We start from the raw sequence: 27,650 nt of genomic DNA, 5'->3' as shown, positions 1-27,650 counted from the left end.
AATCATATTTTGATTTGTTTAAAAGTGTTTTGTTTACTACATGATTCCATATGTGTTATTTAATAGTTTTTATGTCTTGTATTATTCTATAATTTAGAAAAATAGTAAAAATATAGAAAAATTCTTGAATGAGTAGCTGTGTCCAAATGTTTGACTGGTACCGTACATCAATACCATGCGAGTGCGGGTCCAATAACGCTCTCTGGCAATAACCTTCCCCAGACTGTTGTGATGTTGGCCATCCTGACATGTTCAATGCCCGTAGAACACTTTCACACTCATTGAAATTTGTCACATATCGCACCACTGACAGGTGGAGTGACTTTTCAATACACTTTTATACATTTCCTTAGAAATGGACAATGGCGGAATGTTGCTTTGCCTACTGTGAATACAAGACTCTTGCTTCGGTCTTCTGTTGTCTTGCCAGGTCCCAATGGAGACTAAATAAGGAGATGGTTGAGGTGGAGATAAGATCAGTTTAGAGTTTGGTTCAGGATTCAGTGTGTCAACCAGAGTGTGCTGTGGTGTGTCGTATGTCGTGAGATCACAACACATGGTTTGTCCCGACCAGGCTTCCTTTTCACTCTTAGTGCACAAGCAACCAGGAAGTAGAAAGAACTGATACTGACCTGCCGTTCCAATCGTGTTAGCCCTATGACCGTTTGTTCTCTTCATGTACAGTGGCTTCAGAAAGTATTCACACCTCTTGACTTTTTCCACATTTTGTTGTTACAGCCTGAATTTAAAATACATACAGTTTAGATGTTGTTACTGGTCTACACACAATACCCCATAATGTCAAAGTAGAATTCTGTTTTTAGAATTTTTTACAAATGAATTAATAATGAAAAGCTGAAATGTCTTGAGTTAACTATTCAACCACTTTGTTATGGCGAGTTTAAATAAGTTCAGTCATAAACATTTGCGTAAGTCAAAAAATAAGTTGCATGGACTCTGTGTGCATTAATAGTGTTTAACATAATTTTTTAATATAACAAAAGGACCACAAAGACAAGGGATGTTTTCCAATGCCTTGCAAAGAAGGGCACCTAAAAAAGCAGACAATGAATATCCCTTTGTGCATGGTGCAGTTATTAATGACACTTTGGATGGTGTATCAATGCACCCATTCACTACGAAGATACAGGTGTTCTTCCTAACTCCGTTGCCGTAGAGGAAGGAAACCGCTCAGGGATTTCACCATGAGGACAATGGTGACTTTAAAACATTTTCAGAGTTTAATAGCTGTGATGGCAGAAAACTGAGGATGTATCAACAACATTGTAGTTACTCCACAATACTAACCTAAATGACAGGGTGAAAAAAAGGAAGGCATAAGGCACTAAAATAAAAGTTAAAAATTTGGCAACAAAAATAAATGTATGTCCTGAATACAAAGATTTATGTTTGGTGCTAACACATCACGGAGTACCACTCTTCATATTTTCAAGCATGGTGGTGGCTYKATCATGTTATGGGWATGCTTGTCATCGGCAAGGACTTGAAAGTTGTAATAGTATAATGCACAAGGTGCAATTTTGAAATTGGCTAGTACATCATCAGTTTCCTCTTGTCATGTCAGTCATTGCAAACCTTAGAGAGCTATTTATAARTTGTCAGAAATGTCCAGATCAACCAGCCCACGTCAGCAAACTTTTCTTTAGCTACGTTTTGTTAGCCTATCGATGTTTTTGTTGTTGTAATGCTAGAGTCACTCATATCACATTAATACACATTAGACAAGACAAAATGTATAGAGTTGTAAGATAATGAGCTTTAAACCTGCAAAAATGTATCTGCAGCTCATGACAAAATATTCTCCAAGTCTAAACCAACAAGTGTGTGAACAGTTTGTTTCATGAACAGTGCCCATAGAAATAMACATGGTGCACCGGGATGTTCCCCAATGCTGGTAGATGGGCCTGAGAGAAAAAAAATGTGGGAACCCCTGATGTGGAGTAAGGCATTTGTGAAAATCTTATAGCAATATAGAGTGGGAAAGCGGCTGTGTGTTTGGACAATTAATAGACACTGCAGTAAATAAATACTAATAAAAACACCTGTCTTGCATAGGACTGTACTTTACACAGACCGGTGTGCCATAGCCAATCATAGCTACAGTCGGCCTATATGCAAATAAACCATTTGCCACATGGGCCTGCCATCATTCACTTTGAACTGGACTGTGTGTTTACAGGCAGTAGCAACAGCACGACTTCAGATCATTAGAAAGCATTAACCAAAAGCCACAAAATGCACCTGAATGGATTTCTGTAAATATGTAAATACCATGGGTCCTCTTACCTTTGGGAACTTTACAATCCTATTGATCAAAGAACCATGGAGATAGGCTCTCTCTCCCTCAGTTGCCTATGCACATCAACAACAACAAAATCAACAACTAATGTTAGCCAGAGTGAGATGAGCTAAAGTCTAACGAGGGAACAGTAGATAAACCCTCAAACTTTTTCAGCTTGTAGTTGGCCGTCAAAATTGCACTGATATACAATGGGGAATGGTAGCTTGCTCGCCCTTCTGCAGCTTGCCTGCCAATGCATGCTTGTCCCAACCCACATTATGTCAACTGAGTGGGTACTTGCCTGCCTGCCCGTCCATTTTATCAATTCTAAATTAATTTGTTTGACAACTAAGATATATGCTAACTGTGGATAAGTTGTTCAAGTTCAGCATATTCACATTTCTTGCTAGCTAACCAAATAGCACCCGCATCTCTAGCTGTAGCCAACGAAAAATGATATGGGGGAAAAAATGCCTCCACTTGTCAAATGACATGACATCCTCCCAGCAGCTAGCTAATGTTACCTCCGTGTTTGGAGTGGACACTATATGGTATAGTATGGTCACCTGTTAATGACTCTACTCAATTATTCAACTGGGTTTCTCGTCACCCAAGAGGAGTTTCATTTCCTTTCCTCTGGTTAACGACCGGACCGCATTATCACCAAACAAGGCCTGGATATCCTCAGGTCAACACGGGTTACGGTAATTACGGTGAACCTGTCATCTACCGTAATGGAACGACATTCCAGGCACGGTTAAGAGATCCACAGACCTACGAAAAGGATCTTATGACACACGATTATGATTGCCTGTAACACTAGCAGGTGTGTCGCCGGATGATAAGTTGTAGGTCCTCTGAGTGGTGGCCTGTTATTTTTATCCCTGCTTCCTGACGCCACAGAGCGAACATAATGTCTGGGATCTGACGCTAACTCATGCCAGGGTAAGACCTTGACAGGCATGAGAAACAAAGGCTTTCTGAACAGAGCACTGTAAGGCCTAACTGAGGTTTATCTCTGTTTGATGATCCAGTAATATTGGACTATTGGGGGATATTTGTAAGGGATGTTGTTAGGGGAGGCTAACCTATGAGGTTTGATGCAAGTCATGAGAAGATCAGAGCTTTACATGAGGGATAAGATTGAAAAGCTGGAAGTGAATTATGTTTCCTCTTCATGATACTTTGTCTGTTCTGATAATAGGACATTCACCCAGAATACTGTTCATCGTGGAAAGGTTCAGGACGATTCCCCTGATCTGGACTTTGTCATGCTTTTGGTATACTGCATCTCAGCTTGTAAGTCATCTGAGGGAAAATACATGGTCTGCTTAAATGTAAGAAATGAACTGCAAAAATAAACTGCTGATACTTTATAAGATAAGCTACTGTATGTGCGGGAACTTTCAGTCAGCAAAATAATGAATTGTATGTGTACTGAATAACGTCAGCACGTGGCCCCTCAGAACTATGGTAACCCTACCCTTCACCTTTTAACAAAACAATAGGACCTACACAAGCACAGCAGCAGAAATCATCAAATTGTTTGTTTCAGCAGAAAAATGCTATTTAACTATGAATTGATTATAAGTATTCCCAACTATGTCTAACTATTTGTCTACTGAAACAAAGGCAATTGAGTTTATACATACTATTAATCTATCAAATAATTAAACCATGTATTTCAGGCCATATATGATATTGATGGCAGTGAGTGTAATTGTAACCATTAGCTCTACTGTAGGACAAATTACTCTTGTGAATGTCATACTTTTCTGAAATTGAGCAGTTGGGATTTGATGTGACTGAAGTCAGTCTGTAGGGAATAGCACTATTCTGGCATCCTTTTTTTCTTTTAGCATAACTGCATACTTTGTGTTTGTCAGGCCGCAAAGTAATAGCATCCCCTGGTAATTGTTTTGCTGGGGCATTTATTGCCTTTCCTATAACCCTTGACGGGATCGGAACTCATTCCTCATTTTGCCTCTWGGGCAAAATATTTAAGGCAACCACTTTATTGATGAGAGACTGGTTCAGAGTAAAATGCTCCAACAGTTTGATGAGCTTTGCACTTAACAACCTACCATTCCTGTAACACTGTGTCAATCTATTTGTTAACTAACTGTTCCAGGTTTTGTTRACTTTTTCACAGAAGGCAAAAGTATGAAATGACAGCAGTGTGCATGTTGTGTTTTTATGCTGCGTTATGATTTTAAATGCTGGGTCCCCAGTTTGTCCATATTACAACAGTGTCTTGGTTAGGACAACAACACTCYACCTTTGCGTATCATTAATACTGTGTCACACTACGAACTTGGCACGACAATTCACTGGAGCAGTGGTAAGGAAGCAGTCACTGTGACCCCTGCCAACTCATAGTCAAAGCTGTCCCCTACATATTACATATCGCATCCATTTAGTCAATAAAGGAACAAAGGGCATGTATTCCTCCAGACACACTGGCTGCATGCTCTTTTCCTCCTTGATTAAGGGCCGCGTCACTCAGACCCTACATTAATTCCACTGTTGTCTGCCATTTCTCAAGTCAGACACTTATTCCCTTACTGCACAGCTCCAGAAAATAACAAAACATGCAATTATATGTTCGTATAAGCGCATTCACTTCAGACAAAAACCTTATCCTTGAATGTCGTCAATACTGGCCACACTAGTCACATTACTTCCTTTACTTATTCCCTTTAGCTCTTAGTGGAGCTACTAAGTGTTTCCCCTAGATTCATTTAGCAGCGGTGGCCCACTGCTTTGTTTATTGCCACCGCTGCAAAAACGTTGTATATGCAGTATATATATATTTCTGCCTAGACGCACTTTTAAATGGATAGTCGTTGGCTCAATGACTGGAAGTCTATGAGAACAGCTAGCATGTCATTGTGCTAACGCTAGTAGCAATGCACCCCCTTACCCTTGCCACCACTGCTTAAAACATTTCTAGTTGAAACACCAAGCTACTAAAGGCTTGTCACTGCACTACCTTAATCATTCCACATAAATGTCTGCTCTCCAAAGAACTGCCAACACGCTTTGTCTTTAGCGAGMACGCACAGACTTCTCCTTGCCAGTCAGCAGAAGGGTGTGTGTCAGTGTGGTAACAAGAATGGATGACAAACGCAAGACATCTGACCGTATGGTCAATAAAATTGTCTGACATCATGCTAGAGGAGGAGGCAATTGTGTCTGCGAGATTGTCTGCGACATAGCTCACACAGTTATTGGCCTGGATGGATATTGTCTCGAAGAACGAACCAGATTAATGTCATTAATCAGCTTCTATATTTACAGTGCATTCAGAAAGTATTCAGACCCCTGGACTTTTTCCACATTTTGTTACGTTACAGCCTTATTCTAGAATTGATACAATTCGTTTTTTCCCCTAATCAATCTACACACAATACCCTATAATGAAAAAGCAAAATTTTTGCACATTTGTTAAATATAAAAAACATACAGTACCAGTCAAAAGTTTGGACACACCTACCCATTCCAGGGTTTTTCTTTAGTTTGACTATTTTCTACATGGTAGAATAATACTGAAGACATCAAAACTATGAAATAACACATATGGAATCATGTAGCAATCAAAAAGTTTTTAACAAATCAAAATATATTTTATGTTTGAGATTCTTCAAATAGCCGCCCTTTGTCTTGATGACAGCTTTGCACACTCTTGGCATTCTCTCAACCAGCTTCACCTGGAATGCTTTTCCAACAGTCTTGAAGGAGTTGCCACATATGCTGAACACTTGTTGGCTGCTTTTCCTTCACTCTGCGGTCCGACTCATCCCAACCCATCTTAGTTGAGGTCGGCGGATTGTGGAGGCCAGGTCATCTGATGCAGCACTCCATCACTCTCCTTGGTAAAATAGCCCTTACACTGCCTMGAGTTGTGTTGGGTCATTGTCCTGTTGAAAAACAAATGATAGTTCCACTAAGCCCAAACCAGATGGGATGGTGTATTGCTGTAGAATGCTGTGGTAGCCATGCTGGTTAAGTGTGCCTTCAAGACTGTTGGAAAAGCATTCCAGGTGAAGCTGGATGAGATAATTCCAAGAGTGTCCAAGGCTGTCATCAAGGCAAAAGGTGGCTACTTTGAAGAAGCAAGTTTTCATCAAGGATCTCTCTGTACTTTGCTCCGTTCATCTTTCCCTCGTCTCCCACTCCCTGCCGCAGAAAAACATCTCCACAGCATGATGCTGCCACCACCTGCTTCATCGTAGCGATGGTGCCAGGTTTCCTCCAGACGTGAAGCTTGGCATTCAGGCCAAAGAGTTCAATCTTGGTTTCATCAGACCAGAGAATCTTGTTTCTCATGGTCTGAGAGTTCTTTAGGTGCCTTTTTTCAAAATCCAAGAGGGCTGTCGTGCCTTTTACTGAGGAGTGGCTTCCATCTTGCCACTCTACCATAAAGGCCTGATTGTTGGAGTGCTGRTGAGATGGTTGTGCTTCTGGAAGGTTCTCCCATCTCCACAAAGGAACTCTAGAGCTCTGTCAGAGTGACCATCAGGTTCTTGGTCACCTCCCTGACCAAGGCCCTTCTCCTCCGATTGCTCAGTTTGGCCAGGTGGCCAGCTCTAGGAAGAGTCTTGGTGGTTCCAAACTTCTTCCATTTAATAATGATGGAGGCCACTGTGTTCTTGGGGATCTTCAATGCTGCAGAAGTGTTTTAGTACCCTTCCCCAGATCTGTGCCTCGACACAATCTTGTCTCCGAGCTCTAAGGTCAATTCCTTCGACCTCATGGCTTGATTTTGCTCTGATATGCACTGTCAACTGAGGGACCTTACACAGACAGTTGTGTGCCTTTTTCAAATCATGTCCAATCAATTGAATTTATCACAGGTGGACTCCAATCAAGTTGTAGAAACATCTTAAGGATGATCAATGGAAACAGGATGCACCTGGGCTCAATTTCGAGTCTCATGGCAAAGGGTCTGAATACACATGTAAATATGGTATTTCTGTTTTTTTATTTTTAATACATTTGCAAAAATTTCCAAAAACCAGTTTTCGCCTCGTTATGGGGTATTGTGTATAGATTGAGATTATTTTTTGGCATTCATTTTTGAATAAAAAAATGTAAAAAAAAAAGTAAAAAGGGAAGGGGTCTGAATACTTTCCGAATGCACTGTATATTCTAGAATCTAACTATACATTGTATGTCATAATTCACACATACTGCTGTGTTTGACCATTGTCACATATACTGCTGTGTTTGACCATTGTCACACATACAGCTGTGTTTGACCATTGTCACACATACTGCTGTGTTTGACCATTGATCACACAACTGCTGTTGTTTGACCATTGTCAACAATACTTGCTGTGTTTGACCATTGTCACAATATACTGCTCGTGTTTGACCATTGTCACACATACTGCTGTGTTTGACCATTGTCACACATACTGCTGTGTTTGACCATTGTCACATATACTGCTGTGTCAGACCATTATAAGCTCTACATAGTGTATTTCGATCTGCAACCTGCTAAATGTAGCCCCCTACTGAACAAGTCCCAAATGAAGTGAAGCCTCTTTCGCCACTATAGATTTCCCATCTACAGGCTGTCAGTGTCTGAGTCCTCACTGTGTGTTCCTCACAAACACGCAACACCGCTGTTATTCTTTATACCTAACGTCAAAGCTGTCTTGGAATTACAAGTGTTGGAAGTGAGTGGTGAACGACGTCATTTGAGAGCTTGTCTCATGCCTACGCTTACCTTAAAGCCTTGGACTACATTTTTCGGCACTGCCTCTGGCAAGAGGGTAGAAACAACTTTAGTGCTTGTAAGAGAGGACTCTTAAACGTGTTATTTAAAGACGTTCATGTTGAGTGCTGGGCACCATTAGAACACTAAGTAGATAAGGTTTGTAGGGTTTTTTATTACACGCTATAGCGATCATAAAGATTGAGCATGTGGATCCCCTTGAGTGGGTAGAAATTGTGTTGACACACMATGCTGTTGCGAGAGTGGATTACGTGCAACATTACCCATTTGTCAGTCATGTATAATATTGCTCACAGTAGCAAGTACAATATGGACCCCTGTGTGTTTTGTGAAGCGATACGCTTGACTGTGTGTGTAAAAAGTTTAGAGATTTGAAGTCCAACCTGAGGTCACGTGCTACAGATTGTATTCAAAGCCACTCTTACAGTGATGACTTAGTGCCACAATACTACAGTATATTAAAAAGTCATGAAACATACTGACTGGTTTCCATGGAGCAGACGTTGCAATAGGAGATCAAAATGACTGATAAGGGTTGAATCTCTACTGCCAGCAAATGACAATGTGCAAACAGAATACAGACAMAAGTCAATACACAGATTATATAATATAAATACAGTAAACATAAAACTCTGGAGCTGATTTACAGTGAGGAAATACCTAGTTAAATGCCTAGTTAAATACAGTTAAAAATGAAAAAATATACAATATTGCCATACTGAAGTGGATAGATTCTTTGATGTACCAGTGTTGTAATAGCAAAGTTACTGCATTGCAGTATTTTTCAATACTTGACTGAATTATTGTGAGCCCAAGCTGCTTAAACAAGGTCTTATAGGCTGCATCTGCACACTGAATTGACATGAGATGCATGCACTTTGATAATTTGTGCCCAGATTTGAGATGCTTCATTTTCCTTTGAGGAATATACAGTGGGGSAAAAAAGTATTTAGTCAGCCACCAATTGTGCAAGTTCTCCCACTTAAAAAGATGAGAGAGGCCTGTAATTTTCATCATAGGTACACTTCAACTATGACAGACAAAATGAAAAAATCCAGAAAATCACATTGTAGGATTTTTTATGAATTTATTTGCAAATTATGGTGGAAAATAAGTATTTGGTCAATACAAAAAGTTTATCTCAATACTTTTGTTATATACCCTTTGTTGGCAATGACAGAGGTCAAACGTTTTTCTGTAAGTCTTCACAAGGTTTTCACACACTGTTGCTGGTATTTTGGCCCATTCTCCATGCAGATCTCCTCTAGAGCAGTGATGTTTTGGGGCTGTTGCTGGGCAACACGGACTTTCAACTCCCTCCAAAGATTTTCTATGGGGTTGAGATCTGGAGACTGGCTAGGCCACTCCAGGACCTTGAAATGCTTCTTACGAAGCCACTCCTTCGTTGCCCGGGCGGTGGTGTTTGGGATCATTGTCATGCTGAAAGACCCAGCCACGTTTCATCTTCAATGCCCTTGCTGATGGAAGGTTTTCACTCAAAATCTCACGATACATGGCCCCATTCATTCTTTCCTTTACACGGATCAGTCATCCTGGTCCTTTGCAGAAAAACGCACCAAAGCATGATGTTTCCACCCCCATGCTTCACAGTAGGTATGGTGTTCTTTGGATGCAACTCAGCATTCTTTGTCCTCCAAACACGACGAGTTGAGTTCTTACCAAAAAGTTATATTTTGGTTTCATCTGACCATATGACATTCTCCCAATCTTCTTCTGGATCATCCCAAATGCTCTCTAGCAAACTTCAGACGGCCCTGGACATGTACTGGCTTAAGCAGGGGGACACGTCTGGCACTGCAGGATTTGAGTCCCTGGCGGCGTAGTGTGTTACTGATGGTAGGCTTTGTTACTTCGGTCCCAGCTCTCTGCAGGTCATTCACTAGGTCCCCCGTGTGGTTCTGGGATTTTTTGCTCACGTTCTTGTGATCATTTGACCCACGGGGTGAGATCTTGCGTGGAGCCCCAGATCGAGGGAGATTATCAGTGGTCTTGTATGTCTTCCATTTCCTAATAATTGCTCCCACAGTTGATTTCTTCAACCAAGCTGCTTACCTATTGCAGATTCAGTCTTCCCAGCCTGGTGCAGGTCTACAATTTTGTTTCTGGTGTCCTTTGACAGCTCTTTGGTCTTGGCCATAGTGGAGTTTGAAGTGTGACTGTTTGAGGTTGTGGACAGGTGTCTTTTATACTGATAACAAGTTCAAACAGGTGCCATTATACAGGTACCGAGTGGAGGACAGAGGAGCCTCTAAAGAAGAAGTTACAGGTCTGTGAGAGCCAGAAATCTTGCTTGTTTGTAGGTGACCAAATACTTATTTTCCACCATCAATTTGCAAATAAATTCATTAAAAATCCTACAATGTGATTTTCTGGATTTTTCTCCTAATTTTTGTCTGTCATAGTTGAAGTGTACCTATGATGAAAATTACAGGCCTCTCTCATCTTTTTAAGTGGGAGAACTTGCACAATTGGTGGCTGACTAAATACTTTTTTTGCCCCACTGTATGTGCTGACTCTGAATGTTTACACATGGCACGTAAATGCACTCCCGTCCAGTGTTGTCTTGAGAGCCGTTTGTGACAGTAACTCATCTCCACAGCTTGCACTCTCCATTCTGTTTCAGTCTCCCAGCATGCACAGCAGCCGTCGGTTGTCAGGGTAACTGTTTCACTCACCATGCTGTTTGTCCTAGGTTATGTCTACCCTCAGAACGGCAACAGGCGCGGCGTCAAAGCTCGACTAATGAAGCTCTTACCGTGCTCCGCCGTCAAAAAGTCATCTGCCAGTAGCCAAAGCAAGTGACTTTCTCTCTCCCAGAACATCTTTCTCTCTCTCAGAACATCTTTCTCTCTCACACTCTTTTTCTTTCTTTCCCCCCTTTACCTCTCTTTCCTCCTAAATATTATCCTACCTCCCACCCTTTACTCTGTGGTGTTGTAGAACAGTCAGTGAGGTTTTTGAAAGGAACCTCAGGCCAGCAGTCACTGCTTCTCCAGTCTGTTCTCTGGTGTCCTTATGTGGCTGGCCACTGGCCAGAGGCACCACCAAGGAAACATTTTTAGAGACCTAATCCTTACTTTAGATTCTACACAAAATGTGGGACCTAATATCAAAGTCTAATCCCTCCCGTTTCAAATCAATTTCAAACTTCACTGAGTGAGCTCCTTAATGTCATGAGAAATAAGATGCATGGGAAAAGACATGCAAATGCCAATATGGAAGATGTCAATGAACTGGGTTAGACACTGAAGGCGAAGTGTTAAGCTAAGTCTGAGACAACCCACCTGTTTATTGTACTTTGTCTATTAAATAACACAAACATGAATTGAAACCCTATGACTATATCATAACTGAGTCAGTAGAAACGGGTGAATCGTTAATCTGGGTTGTCTGATTGTCACTGTCTGTGTGTTCCTGTGTGTGTCCCATTCATCATCCAACCAGCTCACTGTAGAGTCAGCCTCCATAGCTCTATTGAAGAATCACCGTCACGCAGTTTCTTACCTCACCGTGTGGTGCCAACACGCTCAGTGGACTGGACAGACTCACCATGGCCTTTGTGTGTGTTTAATTGACTTGACAGTGTGAATGAAAGTGTGAGGGATGGCAGGATTTGATTATAGCAATCTGAGGACGACGAGCACCTTGTCATTAGCATAATAAACCAGATCACAAGATACTSTATTCTTTTGGAGTGGGAGCATAGGGTTTTCACCAACATCAAAGGGAAACTCTGAAATTGGCAGCATATGAGCTATGAGAGTGTCTTCCCTATCCTATTGATGCTTGTAGACACACACATACACACCAGCTTTTCGGCAGGTTAATCCAATACTGAGAAGAGACGTAGCATTTTGGCCACTGTTCACAAGACTCCTCTCAGGGCTAATGAGGGGTGGCGAGACGCTGACATACCTCAGGTGAGTGTGTGCAAGGGAGACTTTTCAAGTGCTCGGCTCTGAGGACAACCGCTGGCATTGACAGGCCCGAGACGGCGGCTGCCATCATTACAGGCCCATTAAAGCGCCTCTCCGAGTTCAACGGCCCCCATCTCGAGGAGGCTCCCTGCCAGAGGGCCCTTGTTCCTGGGTTTCGATAACGCTAATTACCTCTGCTGTGATATTTCATGAGGAGAGATCGGGACACCGCCAAGCGTTTGGGGGTTTTGCCTGATTTTGTAGTTGAGGGACCAAGCAAGGATGTGAAAAGATCTTCCTCGATTGGTTGGCTTTGGAAGTGTGCTTGAAGCTTAACCTTGACCTTAATATCAAATAACATCAAATTGTAGGGATCATCAAGTGGGTATGGCTAAACTGACAATGAACGTACACTACTAGCCTATATTCTACCCCTCTTGAGACTGTGGCTGAGATTCACCTGGCTGTAGGCCTTTAAGACATTACAGTGGCCTTTGCGTGAATGGCATTTCAATGGGATTGCATTAGCAACATGGGTGATAAAAATGATCATATCAGACAACAGCGACAGGTGGGCTGGTTCCAAAACTTATTCGTATCCTCATTTGCTCCTCCCATAATAATCAAACATTTCAAAGTGGCTATAGACTCCTTTGGCTCACTATGGTGCTGCTATGGTAATGGTATGCTATGCCTACAATTATCTAACAATAGCCTGTGAAGTAACTGGTTTCACAATAGCTGCAGTGCTGTGCTTACTTAAGGATCCAGAATTATCATGTTTAGAATGTGTTTGACATTCATATCATTAACGCCATTAACCTTGCTGCTTTAACACAAACTAGCATATGGTAGTGCATTATTGTTTCGTATAAATGCTTTGTTTAACGTGGCTAGTGTAAACTACACTGCTAATCTCTGTTCTAAGAGGGCGAGTCAGTGCTGTGAGACCTTTGTGGGCTCCAGAACGCCGTGTGGCACTGCAAAACTTACTGAAGCAGGACAGGACACACTTTTCTTTTATCGGTGAAATGCAGCCAATTGTGTTGAATTGTTCTGAATGAGTCAGATTCCTTCTTCCTCCTCTCCAGACAGCGTGGAAGATGAGTTGGAGCTGTCGGCCGTCCGCCATCGCCCCGAGGGTCTGGAGCAACTGGAGGCTTTGACCCGCTTCAACCGCAAGGAGCTGCAGATCCTCTACCGAGGCTTCAAGAACGTAAGTGGCCCAGTTTCACCACGCATCCAAAGCCATTGAAAGAACGTGCATTGTCTTTTTTGTCTCTCCGCTAAGGTCCTCCTCCATCCAGTCGAATTCGCGTCTCCATTCTTAGATAGCTATTTATTTATTTTTTCCTACTATGGCCAGGTGTGTAGATGTTTAGTCTACTTTGTAGATGTTTAGTCTACTTGCTACACTTGTTTTTCTTTTCTAAAGATGACCTGACCTATTGAACTTCATTTCGTATGCCTTATTGAGCTCTTGTTAGTGCAGGGGGAAACTTGTCCCCTGACCTTGGGTTCATGGCATTTCAACTCTGTCTAAGGAATTGTAGGGGGGGCATTGAAAGTATTCAATAGGTTTAATGGACCAAAAAATGTTATGTGTGATCTTCTGTCAAATGGCACAAGTGTAATCACAGTTGGAAGATGTCTCACTCGAGAATATTCTAGAGTACTCAAGGAACAATTAGGTCATACGTAGAATATATTCCATTCTAGTTTATGACTAACGTACAATCAGGTCACACAAAGATCCTTAGAGAGGTATGTATACAATTGAAATCGTCACCTCTGTTGTGAACCGTAATGAGATGACCCAGAATGAATTTGACCCAAATTGTCTGGTGACAAATGGAAGAGGGGAGCCACGGCCTATGATACCTGCATCCTGAGTGGCACTGGCCCCCATGGACCCTAACCCGAGACCCTGGGAGGCACGGAGGTCAACTCTACCCATTAGCCCTTCACCACAGGAGACTGGAAATAGGGGTTGATAAGTGGTCTAATGAGTCAGGCGGCTGTTAATTGGCACCCTGTAATCTCCCTGACTCCTTTCCCCAATGAGATCTCCCATCAAAAGGTTTTTTAGACCCCTTCTGCTTTCCTACCTCTAGAGCTTTTTGTTTTATCTCCTCTTTAACCAAGACCAGGGTTTTAAAGGTAGGCTCAGCGATATGACGTAGATGCAGAAAGTTAACGGTATAGTGGGTAAATTTCTGCAACAACTAAGGCTGTTGAAGCGCGAGGATCAACTTCTCCGGTGGTTTGGTGGGGGAACCCGTGCACATGCGCAGATGCTGTGTGAGAGAATGTATTGCATCTCGCTCATTTCAATATCTGCGGTGCAGCTCATGGCAACGTCGTTTTGCTGAGTACCTTGGTGGCTTTTGGTCTTGCATGTTCAATAATAGTGGCCTCTCTCAGCAGAAGCTAGACCCATCACTATAAAGTCGGGCAGCTACTGTAGTTGGGTACCTTTCCAATAAGGACAGTGTGTCACACTTGGAAAACTCACAGCCGTTTATTTGCTTGTGTCCATTAACGAGGCTATAACTCCAACTTCTTAACTGCATTAAATATAGTATGCAGTTAAATATAATATTAACTGCATTAAATATAAATATATAACACTCGGGAGACACGAGTGTTTAGCCATATGTATATATTCCCTTTGGACGATAAGATGAAACGACTCAATATCGCCACCAGCCGGCCTTTGTGCTAATCAAATACCTGATCTATGGTTCACACTAACCCAGTGACAAGGGCAGAATAAAGGCAATATTTAAAACTAGCCAGACAAATGTCTGGCTCAGTCTCCATTAAGAGCAATTTGGCTCTGTGTCTTTGACGTCTCAGACTTGGGTGCGAATCAAATGGCTCCAGGGTGAGTGTCCACGGGTGGTAGAATATCGTCTTTTTGAATGCCAGACTCCTGGTAATTGCAACCTAGATGTCATCACGTCTGACAAACTCTTCGGCGCTACTCAGGAATTCAGAGCCAGGGCATCGGCATGGGGCAGAAGATTGCCATCTCAGATTGTGACACTTTCAATTCCATCAGTGGAGATGCCACTGTTCAAACCTCTGTCAATAACCTTATTTTCCCCATACATTTTCTTTCCAATCTTGCCGCGATGAGTCATTGGAACGAATTTCACATGCGGCTGGTTTTTGCATTCCACAAATTACAGTTATGATTTTGTTGTCATGGATGAGTTCATCTCACAAGCTTATCAAATTAATACAGATACATTGAGTCACCTCGGACCCGTTCAAACTGTGAATGTGAATGCTGCTGACTATGTACTGCCAAAATAAAGAAAACACCAACATAAAGTGTCTTAGTAGGGCGTTGGGTCACTATGAGCCACCAGAACAGCTTCAATGCGCATTGGCATAGATTCTACAAGTGTCTGGAGCTCTAGATGCGACACCATTCTTCCACAAGAAATACCATGTTTCGTTGAACGCCGCTCAAGATTCTCCCTACTCAAATAAAATGTTATTGGTCACATACATGTGGTTAGCAGATGTTATTGCAAGTGTAGCAAAATGCTTGTGCTTCTAGTTCCTACAGTGCCGAAATATCTAACATGTAATCTAACAATTCCACAACAACTACCTAATACACACACATCTAAGTAAAGGAATGGAATAAGAATATATACATATAAATATATGGATGAGCAATGACAGCAACAGCAAAATGGCAATGACATAGGCAAAATTAAATAGATGGTATAAATACAGTATATACATATGAGATGAGTAATGCAAGATATGTAAACATTATTAAAGTGGCCAATGATTTCAAGTCTGTATGTAGGCAGCAGCATCTCTGTGTTAGTGATGGCTGTTTAACAGTCTGATGGCCTTGAGATAGACGCTGTTTTTCAGTCTCTGGGTCCCAGCTCTGATGCACCTGTACTGACCTCACCTTCTGGATGATAGCGGAGTGAACATGCAGTGGCTCAGATGGTTGTTGTCCTTGATGATCTTTTTGACCTTCCTGTGACATTGGGTGCTGTAGGTGTCCTGGAAGGCAGGTAGTTTGCCCCCGGTGATGCGCTGTGCAGACCGCACCACCTTCTGGAGAGCCTTGCGGTTATGGGCGGTGCAGTTGCCGTACCAGGCGGTGATACAGCCCGACAGGATGCTCTCAATTGTGCATCTGTAAAAGTTTGTGATGGTTTTTTGGTGACAAGCCAAATTTCTTCAGCCTCCTGAGGTTGAAGAGGCGCTGAGCATCCTGGAGACAGGATGCACCTGAGCTCAATTTCAATTCTCATAACAAAGGGTCTGAATAGTTATGTAAATAAGGTATCTATTTTTTTTATTTTTAACAAGTGCGCAAACATTTCTAAGAACTTGTCATTGTGGGGTATTGTTTGTAGGTTGAGGATATTTTATTTCATCCATTTTAGAATACGGCTAACGTAACAAAATGTGGAAAAAGTCTAGGGGTCTGAATATTGCAGAGTGGAAATGCAGTGTTGCGCCTTCTTCACCACACTGTCTGTGTGGGTGGACCATTTCAGTTTGTCCGTGATGTGTACGCCTACATACGCCTTGTGTCTGAGCCGTTGATTTGRGACTACACTTTTTCTCTATACTCATTTCACTTGTTTGATTGCCTTGCGGAGGGAATAACTACACTGTTTGTATTCGGCCATATTCCCAGTCACCTTTCCATGGTGAAATGRGGTGGTTCGTGCTTTCAGTTTTGTACTATGGCGAGGTGTGTGTTGATAGTTCAATTGGGTTGAGATCTGGTGACTGAGACACACACTCTTTAAACTCCCTATGCTCCTTTGAGACCCCTCTTTCAAGGTCAGTGAGATCTCTTCTAGCCGTGGTATCCAAAATAATGGGCAACTGGGGATTTTTGCATTGTATAAAGGAAAGGAGGAGGACATTATTTGGTTTGGAACCCAGCCATTCTTCATTACTTTCACATTTAGTCGCTGTGTACTATTAGCGTTGACATCTGTAATCTCCCCAACAGTCCCTGGGGTTTCAAGGATGGTGTGAACACACTGCATTTCCACTCTGCAAGAATCACAAACATACAGTATTTTGACTAGCAGACAATAGAGGTGAAATAAGGGAAGCGGTATAATATCTCGACGTACTGTAACCATTCTCAGTGCAATTCCTCTGAAGTGGGGGGGTTGACAAGAACACAAACATTTTAATTAGCAGTAGCTTTGCAGAACAACAAAGAAAAATTGTCTATGTCCAACTTTGTGTCTGTACAGCAGAAACCTTGATTTGTTTAGGTATAAAAGGAATAGGTTTGAAGTTGATTCAGCTCTCTTGTACTCTCTCTGTTGTACATCTCTCGAAATGTGTGGTAACAAAATTATATAATGTGTGAGAGGGTTTGGTTTTGCATTTGATAGAAACATGTTTGTAATCACTGTGCTGTGTCCACAATAATGACCATGGCCTCAGATGACCTGTGGTACAGTATCATGACTATGCAAAACCCTCATTGAAATTGCACTTTCATTGATTGGCATTTTCAAATGACCAAATATCCGAGGTACAATAGAATTACTGTAATATCCATGATTATGCATTTGTAAAATATGCTGTATTTATTAGTGACCTCAAAGTGTGACCAAGAATTTCCACCACAGTACTTTCAAAGCCAGGAATAGATCATGCTTACGTAGACAGTATAATCAGTGTTTACCTAGTACTCTCTATCACAAGTAAGACAATTCACAGAGAGGTTAGAGGTTAACCCCACAACACCCTTCACAGCTCCCTTACACTTCACTTTTCACCGAATCATGTCACGAAACAGCCAAAATAAAAACCTGTGACCGACTTAGTTCAAACTTTGTTTCCTAGCCTGCTTTTCAGTTCAGGGACTTCTTGACCTCAGCTACTCCTGACAGGATATTAAAATGGGTTTATTAAACAACAAATAAGAAGCAGCAAGGGACACAGTGTAGCACACCTCTGAGAATCAAAGTCTGAAATACAAGTGTCCCCATGAGATTTCCCCAGAAGATATGTCCCCGGGAGAGAAATGAACTAGACCTCACCTCCTGAAATGTAATAGGGAAGTGCACAGGGTAATGTCCTACTCCGTTTCAAAACGCTGTTTTTATAGATTTGAAATAAAAACTTAAAGATGGAAGAAGAGCCTAAAGTGAAGTTGGCAGTTTTTTGCAGGTTCTTGAGCCTAGCTTTTTGATGGAATCGATAGAAAATATTTTAGTTGTCTTTTTCAGCAGGCTTGCCCACTTGACCTGTCTTCGCTGCCTTTATCCAAACCCTCTCCTCTAAATGTATCTCTTAACCATTTTAGATGCATGTTCGCCATGAAAAGCAACTCATGCAGCAAAGTGTTGCATGTTGTGTGATCTGAAGTAAAGATGTTATTGTCCGGGTGCTTTAATTTGGGTCAGTTGGCTGGATTCCAAACTGAAAACTTCCTACATTCTCCCTGCCCTTGTTCACTTGCCGTCATCATGTTGGATTGACTGGATACATTAAGCAATGTTATTGAATTGCGTATATGCTTTCACCTATATGGTCTCCTCAAATGTGCTCGGGCGAGTTACTGCACTGTATAAAGGACAGAGGTAGGACATTTTTTGGTTTGGAACAAATTCTTCATTACTTTCACATTTAGTCACTAAGTCCAATTAGTGTTGACATCTAACAGTCCCTGGGTTTTTGAGGATAGTGTGAACAAACTGTATTTCCACTCTATTTTGACTAGCAGACAATAGTGGTGAACTAAGGGAAGTGGTTTAATGTCTCAACATACTGTAACCCTTCTGAGTGTAATTACTCGATATGGCCTCATGAAGCGTGAACAAGAGGTGGGGGGGGGGTTGACAAGAACACAAAACATAATTTTAATTAGCAGTACTGTAGCTTTGCAGAACAACAAAGGCTCCAAAATAAATATTGTCTACGTCAAACTTTGTCTGTAGAGCAGAAACCTTTTTGTTTAGGTACAAAAGCTCTCTAGTACTCTCTCTTGTACATCTGTGTGTGGTAACACATTTATCTAATGTGTGGGAAGGTTTGGTTTTGCATTTGACATCTTTTTTTGAGTATCCCATGGACTATTAAGAGTGCCATTATACATGGGAGCTACAATCAACGATCTAAACACAAACTCATGTGCCACACAGCTGATCGAATGCCTGCTGGTGTTGATGTGATTTGCCACTTGACAAGTCGAGGCAGCCATTAAAGTCTGAGGGTGCCACCTACCAGCCTTGTTTATGTAGTTGGCCCTCACCCACAAACATCGAAACAGCAGCTGTGGCCCACACAATTASCAACCTTCGCTGTCTCCCTCAGATTTGATACAGTTTTGCATGCATGGGTGAGTTCTATAAATGTTGTAAGTGACCTGTTGTGGCCAATTTATATTTTGTTTGTGCCAACTTAGTTGTGTTCGCGTCAAGTTCATTCAGTTTATGACACGTTCATTTGGTTTGTCAAGTTCATTTTATTTCTATCCAATTTCTTATTGTTTTGGGGTATTGCACCTCATGGCCACCGTAGCAATGACCGGTGCTACCTCAGTATTCATAACGATAAAATAACACTGTGGGTTTCCAAACAAATAAATTCTAAGAGCTTTAACAAGCAAGTTATTGTGTTTCATTTGAAAACAGCATAACATTTTGTAAAAMCAGAATGTGTCTTAATCCAGGAGGGATTGTCTCTGTAGCTATTACTAAGAAGCTTGATCTTGCGAGTTTAGATAACATTAGCAACTCAGCTTGGCACATCTTAGATAGTTAACTTAATAATTAGTAATGAATTTCATACAAGTGTAACTTGATCACCTCACTTAAATTGCGCTGCAGGAGTGACTCATCTTATGAAGCTCCCATTTTGCTTGTTGTGCTTCTTTGTAAACAAACGCACGTGACTGGCTTAAACCGCTGTTTTGGGAAATGAYGGGTGGCGAGTACCGGTAAGCTTCATATTGAAAAAGTTTCATAATGAAAAATCTAACTGGAGAAATTATGAACGCAATCTATTTTATATATTACCTAGTGCACAAGTTTACTTATAAATACCTGCAGTCAAGTACTAATATTCAAAGCCCAAAAAACGTCACTTACCAGAATGCTAACACAATGCTAACAAGTACTAAGGAATCGTCATAGAGAATGCTAACTCAATGCTAATGAGCACATTGAGAGCAATTTGTACATTTTCTGACCTAATCAATGAAGTAACTTAAAAACGCAACACAGTTTGTTACACGCACAAAACAAATATTAACCTGCAAGGGTCTTGATCCAGGAGGGGATTCTGTGCTGTTACAAAGCTAATGCTTGATTTTGGAAGAAGCCCACCACTTAACTAGATAGCTAACTAGCTACTAAATTAGCAAAGTATTTAGCACATTTTAGACACTTCACTTAATAGTTCTAAGATATCTAGCTGGCAAACATTTAGTTGGGAATTCCATACTGTAACTAGATCACCTGGAGTATGCTACATGACAGTCAGTGAGTCACAAGGCTCCGGAGTCGCTGTGTGTGCTTGTAAACAAACATTACTTGACTGGACTACCGTAAGCTACATAATAGTGTGACAGGTGAAATGAAGAATGCAATGTTCTTTAGCTTCTTACGTATGGCACAAGTTGACTGCAAGTATTTACATAAAAAGTAGCTATTCACATTTTCAAGTTAACGGTTTTGACAGTATTGAAAAACCTTCCTGTGGCTTTTTTCCAAATACGTCACTATAGGGTATATACGGTATAACGCCAAAGCCTAGTCTATCCTATATCTGAGATAAATAAACTCAGCAAAAAAAGAAACGTCCCTTTTTCAGGACCCTGTCTTTTTAAGATAATTCGTAAAAATCCAAATAACTTCACAGATCTTCATTGTAAAGGGTTTAAACAAGGTTTCCCATGCTTGTTCAATGAACCATAAACAACTCATGAACATGCACCTGTGGAACGGTCGTTAAGACACTAATAGCTTACAGACGGTAGGCAATTAAGGTCACAGTTATGAAAACTTAGGACACTAAAGAGGCCTTTCTACTGACTCTGAAAAACACCAAAAGAAAGATGCCCAGGGTCCCTGCTCAGCTGCGTGAACGTGCCTTAGGCATGCTGCAAGGAGGCATGAGGGCTGCAGATGTGGCCAGGGCAATAAATTGCAATGTCCGTACTGTGAGAGGCCTAAGACAGCGCTACAGGGAGACGAGACGGACAGCTGATAGCCCTCGCAGTGGCAGAGCACATGTAATAACACCTGCACAGGATTGGTACATCACACCTGCGGGACAGGTACATGAGTTACACCAGGAACGCACAATCCCTCCATCGGTGCTCAGACTGTCCGCAATAGGCTGAGAGAGGCTGGACTGAGGGCTTGTCGGCCTGTTGTAAGGCAAGTCCTCACCAGACATCACCTGCAACAACGTCGCCTATGGGCACAAACCCACCGTCGCTGGACCAGACAGGACTGGCAAAAAGTGCTCTTCACTGACGAGTCGCGGTTTTGTTTCACATGGGGTGATGGTCGGATTCGCGTTACACCAAGGCCTGTACTCTGGAGTGGGATCTATTTGGAGGTGGAGGGACCGTCATGGTCTGGGGCGGTGTGTAACAGCATGATCGGACTGAGCTTGTTGTCATTGCAGGCAATCTCAATGCTGTGCGTTACAGGGAAGACATCTTCCTCCCTCATGTGGTACCCTTCCTGCAGGCTCATCCTGACATGACCCTCCAGCATGGCAATGCCACCAGCCATACTACTGGTTCTGTGCGTGATTTCCTGCAAGGAATGTCAGTGTTCTGCCAGCGAAGAGCCCGGATCTCAATCCCATTGAGCACGTCTGGGACCTGTTGGATTGGAGGGTGAGGGCTAGGGCCATTCCCCCCAGAAATGTCCGGGAACTTGCAGGTTCCTTGGTGGAAGAGTGGGGTAACATCTCACAGCAGGAACTGGCAAATCTGGTGCAGTCCATGAGGAGGAGATGCACTGCAGTACTTAATGCAGTTGGTGGCCACACCAGATACTGACTGTTAGTTTTGTTTTTGACCCCCCCCTTTTGTTCAGGGACACATTATTCAATTTCTGTTAGTCACATGTCTGTGGAACTTGTTCAGTTTGTCTGTTGTTGAATCTTATGTTCTTACAAATGTTAAGTTTGCTGAAAATAAAATAAACACAGTTGACAGTGAGAGGATGGCAATTTCTTTGCTGAGATGTGAATATATATATATATATTCACACACACACACACACAAAAGAAGGATCAGGAACTTATGAATATATTTTTTACACATACTGTATTTAACCCCTTTTTTAGGCACTAAACTTCTTCCATATATACTTCCATTCACCTGTTTAACTGGTGCCGGGCTACCTTCGGACTAGTCTTGTAAAACAACCAACATGTACAGTTGAAGTCGGAAGTTTACATACACTTAGGTTGGAGTAATTAAAACTKGTTTTTCAACCACTCCACAAGTTTCTTGTTAACAAACTATAGTTTTGGCAAGTCGGTTAGGCCATCTACTTTAAATGAGTTTAAATGTATTTGGCTAAGGTGTATGTAAACTTCCGACTTCAACTGTACGTGTTCGTGAGTCATCTTTCCGTAGAGGCGTCATTAGTGTGTAGCCCTATCTGTTCGGATGCTACATTCAGAAGTTGGCAGATTGGCGGGACCGACTTCAGACGAGTCCCGTAACGCTTGTGGGGGTCGTAGAGCAAAACGTAGAACACCATTGTATTCATCATCGTTCGGACTCTTTTTTTATGGGATTTCCGCGGGGGTGCCGACATCAACTCTAGGGGTTAAAGGCATATGGCATCTTGAGCTGGGAATCCATTCATGTCCTTTAGATTACGAAATGAGACACAAACAATATATTTACATTATCAGAATGATATTTTGTGTGTAAATAAAATATTGATATTCTAGTTCTGTCTTGTTGTACAGAGACGAGATAAAAGTTTAATTGTATGCTGCTGCTCATTGTTTACAGACGAGGATGAAAGGTAACAGTTATTCATGTCAAGCATTGATCTCTTTTTAAAAGGTATCCTTGGTGGATATCTAAACAGAAATTGATCACGGTTTTTCTAGCTTGTAAGAAACAAGCAAGATTGCCTCGACAATAGCTCCAGAGGTTAGGCCTTTATGATAATATAATTTTACAGATTTCCATTGCGCTGACAAGGGCAGATGCATGTATAGCTCTGGACTTGAGGAAGACGCCCTCTGCACATTTGATAAGAGGCATCACAAACCCTATTTTCTTCTCAAAAAGGACTTCACCATTCACCACAAACCCTTTCATATCCCTTTTTCCTTTTGGTGATTGTGGACTGTACACACTTTTCTCCACACTCTTTTGGTTGATAATGGCCAGCCTAATGCATCTGATATACTGTAGTTCTGTGCTGTTAGGTGAAAACCGCTCCCCACTGAATGCCAGTGTATTTGCATGAAACACATTTCCTAATGAGTTCCACTCATGAARGCCTCTTACTGTTTTATGGTTTAATTGTACCCATCTCACTGTTTTGACTGGCTAAGTGGTATCTGGTTGAAGCTCTTCAAAGTTCCATGGGAAGGTTTTGGAAATACATCCTGTTAGCCCTCTAGTTGTTTTTTGAATTTTATTTAACTAGGCAAGTCAGTTAAGAACAAATTATTATTTACAATGACGGCCTACCCCAGCCAAACCCTAACCTGGACGACGCTGGYCCAATTGTGCGCCGCCCTATGGGACTCCCAATCACGGCCAGTTGTGATACAGCCTGGAATCGAACCAGGGTAGTGACGCCTCTAGCACTGAGTCCTATTATCAGTAAATCAAGAAAACCACACTACAAGTATACTGAACAAAAATATAAACAACGTGCAACAATTTCAACAATTTTACTGAGTTATTTCTGCGTCAGTAAGACACATGAGGCACAACTTTTATCAACACGTCTCTGTCGCCACTAGGGGCGATAGAGACCACTGTTACTCAACCCACAACTAAACATACAAGGCCCRCCCTCGTCCCCCCTTTGGCAAATCAGATCATGTCTCTWTACTCCTGTTTCCAGGAAGTACCCGCGACACGCTCTGTAGAGAAATGGTCCTTCCGAGTCAGAGGCTATGTTGCAGGACTGCTTTGCTAGCGCTGACTGGAATATGATTTGGGACTCCAGAGATAGCATCGACTAGCTAACCACCTCCGTCTTGGGCTTCATCAGGAAATGCATCGCCGACATTGTCCTCCTACAAGCCCTGTATTAACACAGAGGTACGCCCTAAGCTATAGGATAGAGTTACTGCACACAAGGCTTTCGGAGCCAAATCCGAGGGTTTGGACATGACCGCGTACAATAAGTCCTCRCTCCACAGAGCCATCAAACAGGCAAAACGACAATATAGGAACAAGGGGAAATCCTATTACACCGGCTCCAAAGCATGTGGCAGGGGCTACAGACCAATACAGATTATAAAGCTAGACCTAGCCGTGATCTATCCGACGATGCTGTCTCCCAGAGGAACTCAATGCATTTTATGCACGCTTTAAAACAACACCCAGCCGTGCTTGAGGGCCCCTTGCCATCCCAGAGGACTGATGTGACATGAGTAAGATTTTTAATCTGGTCAACACTCGCGAGGCCGTGGGACCAGACGGTATTCCAGGGCGCTTTCTCAGAGCATGTGCAGACCAGCAGCGCATGCTCTTCACGGTCATTTTAAACCTCTCCTTGTCCCAGTCTGTAATCCCCAGTCTCAAGCTGACCACCATCATTCCTGTTCCTAAGAACTGTACGGCTACCTGCAACAATGACTATCGGCCCATAGCACTAACATCTGTAATCATGAGGTGCTTTGAAAGGCTGGTCATGGAACACTACACCTCAATCCTCCCAGACACCCACTCCAATTTGCATACCACCCCAACAGATCCACACTGCTCTCCCAACTGGACAAGAGGAATACCTATGAGAGAAAGCTGTTTATCGACTACAGCTAAGTGTTCAACACCATAGTGCCCTACCAAGTTTCTCACCAAGCTCTGGACCCTGGGATTGAACACCACCCTCCTACTAAAATTATCATTGATTAGATTTATTACACCACTGTCCATTGATTTCTATTAACATTTATCCTGGTACTGGTCACACTTACTCCTGTTCACATGTGTATATATTACCATTAGTATGTATATAATCCTACTACCAGGCACCTTTCAGKCCCTTTTTGTACCAGGTAAATTGACTGGATGTCACGTTCCTGACCTATTTTTATGTTATTTTGATTATGTTTAGTTGGTCAGGGCGTGAGTTGGGGTGGGCATTGTATGTTGTGTGTGTTTTGTTTAGTCTATGGGTGTTGTATTGTGTATGGGATAGATAATTGTGAGGTTGTCTAGTTATGTCCCTGTCTCTTATACACATCTAGATGTGTATAAGAGACAGTTCTCATTTACAGCAACGACCTGGGGAATAGTTACAGGGATGAATGAGCCAATTGTAAGATGGGGATGATTAGGTGACAGTGTTAGGGCCAGATTGAGAATTTAGCCAGGACACTGGGGTTAACACCTCCTACTCTTACATTAAGTGCCATGGGATTTTTAGTGACCACAGAGTCAGGACAGCCGTTTAATGTTCCACTCAAAAGACAGCACCCTACACAGGYCAATGTCCCCAATCACTGCCCTGGGGATTTGGGAAATGGTGCCTCCTACTGGCCCTCGTACACCACTTCCTGCAGCATCTGGTCTCCCATCCAGTGACCAACCCTGCTTAGCTTCAGAAGCAAGCCAACAGTGGGATGCAGGGTGGTATGCTGCTGTTTACGTATATGTCCTACTACCAGTCACTTTTTATGTATAAACCCAACTCAACCACTCCAGTACCCCTGCACATTGAATAAGTACTGGCACTGACCTGTATATACTTTTTGTTGTTTTTTTAGTCTTAAATGTTTTATTCTATTTTATCACTGCAAGGTAAGAATTTCATTGTACTGTTTTACACGTAACGAATACACTTTAAAACTTGAAAGGCTACGGCGGTCTTTTTCTAAGCAGTACAAGACATGCTTTTTTTCATGTCTTGCAGCATGGGGTTGGCCATGTCAAATTAATCTGAAGCAAAGACCCTGTGATCACATCAATTTGCCTTTCTCAAAAACATGTATTAATTGAGAAACCTTTAATGAATTATGGAATGATTTTCTTTTTTCCTTGCAGGAGTGCCCTAGTGGTGTGGTCAATGAAGACACCTTCAAAGACATCTACTCCCAGTTCTTTCCACAGGGAGGTATGTTGACACATCTGGTGAGAATTGTTCTGGTTGATGAATGGCTCCCATGAACCATGCTGCTTTAGGCTGAAATGTTTACCACGGAGTTGTGTTCAGTAAGCACAAAATGGCACAAAAATACTTTGAAACTGAAAATTACTGCTTAAACTTGTCCAACAGGTATGGTCATTTTTTTCTGTTTCAAACGCTTTCTGTTTTTTGTCTACTGAACACAACCCTGGTTGGGGACTGCCTCGGGAGCAGAATGAATGAATATCACATGACAGGCAAAGTGGAAACGAAGACAGATTTATGTTTTCTTTTCATGCTGACTTGAAAAAGCAAGTGTAAAATGTTAAGTCCATTTTTATTCTGGGTTTTTGCATTTGGATGGACAAAATGTGTACGGCCAAGGTGTGCTTTTGCTTTTGATTATCCGGTGGAATTGGGTCATTGGAATTGGTATAACTGGAAAGAGAGGGGTTTGGGTTCTTGGAAATAAGTATCTGAGCACCTGAACTTTGTGGCACATGGATATTCAGTTAATTCAGCTCACAAAGCCCAAAGGGAATGTTCTTCTACTTCGAAGTTCTCCCATTTTCTAATTCACACATTGTTTTTATAAAGTCCCCTATAAGGCACTATATCTCACCCAAATATAAATAAAACATATTTCTTCTGTTTATCGAAAGACACTGGAGGATGTGTCCCCCAAGTCACTTTTATATGATGTGTCCCCCAAGTCACTTTTATATGATGTGTCCGTGGCTAAATATAGCTCAAAATATATGGCTCTGGAGGTCTCTTGCATTACAGCAAGAGAGACCAAACGTTGTGTAAACGCCAGGGATATGGGCACTTGTCTACCTCTGCAAAACACACATCTTAATTTCTTTCCCAATGATAAAGTACAGGTGCCTATAGTACGTTAGATACCTATAAAAAATATAACTTTTCTATATAAACTGTTTGTATGTGACAGTGCTGGATTGCAGCCAAAGTCACACAGATACGTTCTCCTCAACCAGTACATGAAGCAATATTGTCTTCATACTGTAGGTCATAGATCTACAGTATGTGTCTTATTGTCCACTGTACAATGATGGATTTCCTTTTAAGAAGCAATGTTACATTGTAATGTCGTTATATCGCTTGTTCTTTTGTGCTCCGTTTATTTGTTACACTGACTGGGGCAGCCTTTTCTGCTRGTCCCCCTGGGTTCCTTGCGTTTGATGGAATGTCATCTGCATTAGCCCATACAGCTCAACAAAAGAAAACTCAGCACATTTCTATTTTATCTCTCATCTTTACAGCAAACACACACGCTGTCAGTCAGTCGCAAACAGGCCAAGATTTGAGAGCTCACGCAGGCACACACA

At 41.9% G+C, this 27,650-nt stretch overlaps 1 protein-coding gene across 4 annotated transcripts in view; it reads left to right on the top strand.

Moving 5' to 3' along the window:
- Window positions 1-27,650, top strand: part of LOC111960400 (Kv channel-interacting protein 4) — a 303,730-nt gene that overhangs the window by 269,596 nt on the left and 6,484 nt on the right. For all 4 annotated transcript variants that reach the window (XM_023982388.2, XM_023982387.2, XM_070437928.1 and 1 more), the window contains exons 2-3: window positions 13,075-13,199; window positions 26,220-26,289. In XM_023982388.2, coding sequence (XP_023838156.1) covers window positions 13,075-13,199; window positions 26,220-26,289 — 195 coding nt within the window. The remainder of the gene's footprint in view (window positions 1-13,074; window positions 13,200-26,219; window positions 26,290-27,650) is intronic.

This window comes from Salvelinus sp. IW2-2015, linkage group LG37 (genome assembly GCF_002910315.2).
Source record: "Salvelinus sp. IW2-2015 linkage group LG37, ASM291031v2, whole genome shotgun sequence".
NCBI lineage: Eukaryota > Metazoa > Chordata > Actinopteri > Salmoniformes > Salmonidae > Salvelinus > Salvelinus sp. IW2-2015.
Note: the sequence above shows the minus strand (reverse complement) of the source record. Positions and strands in the feature narration are given on the sequence as shown.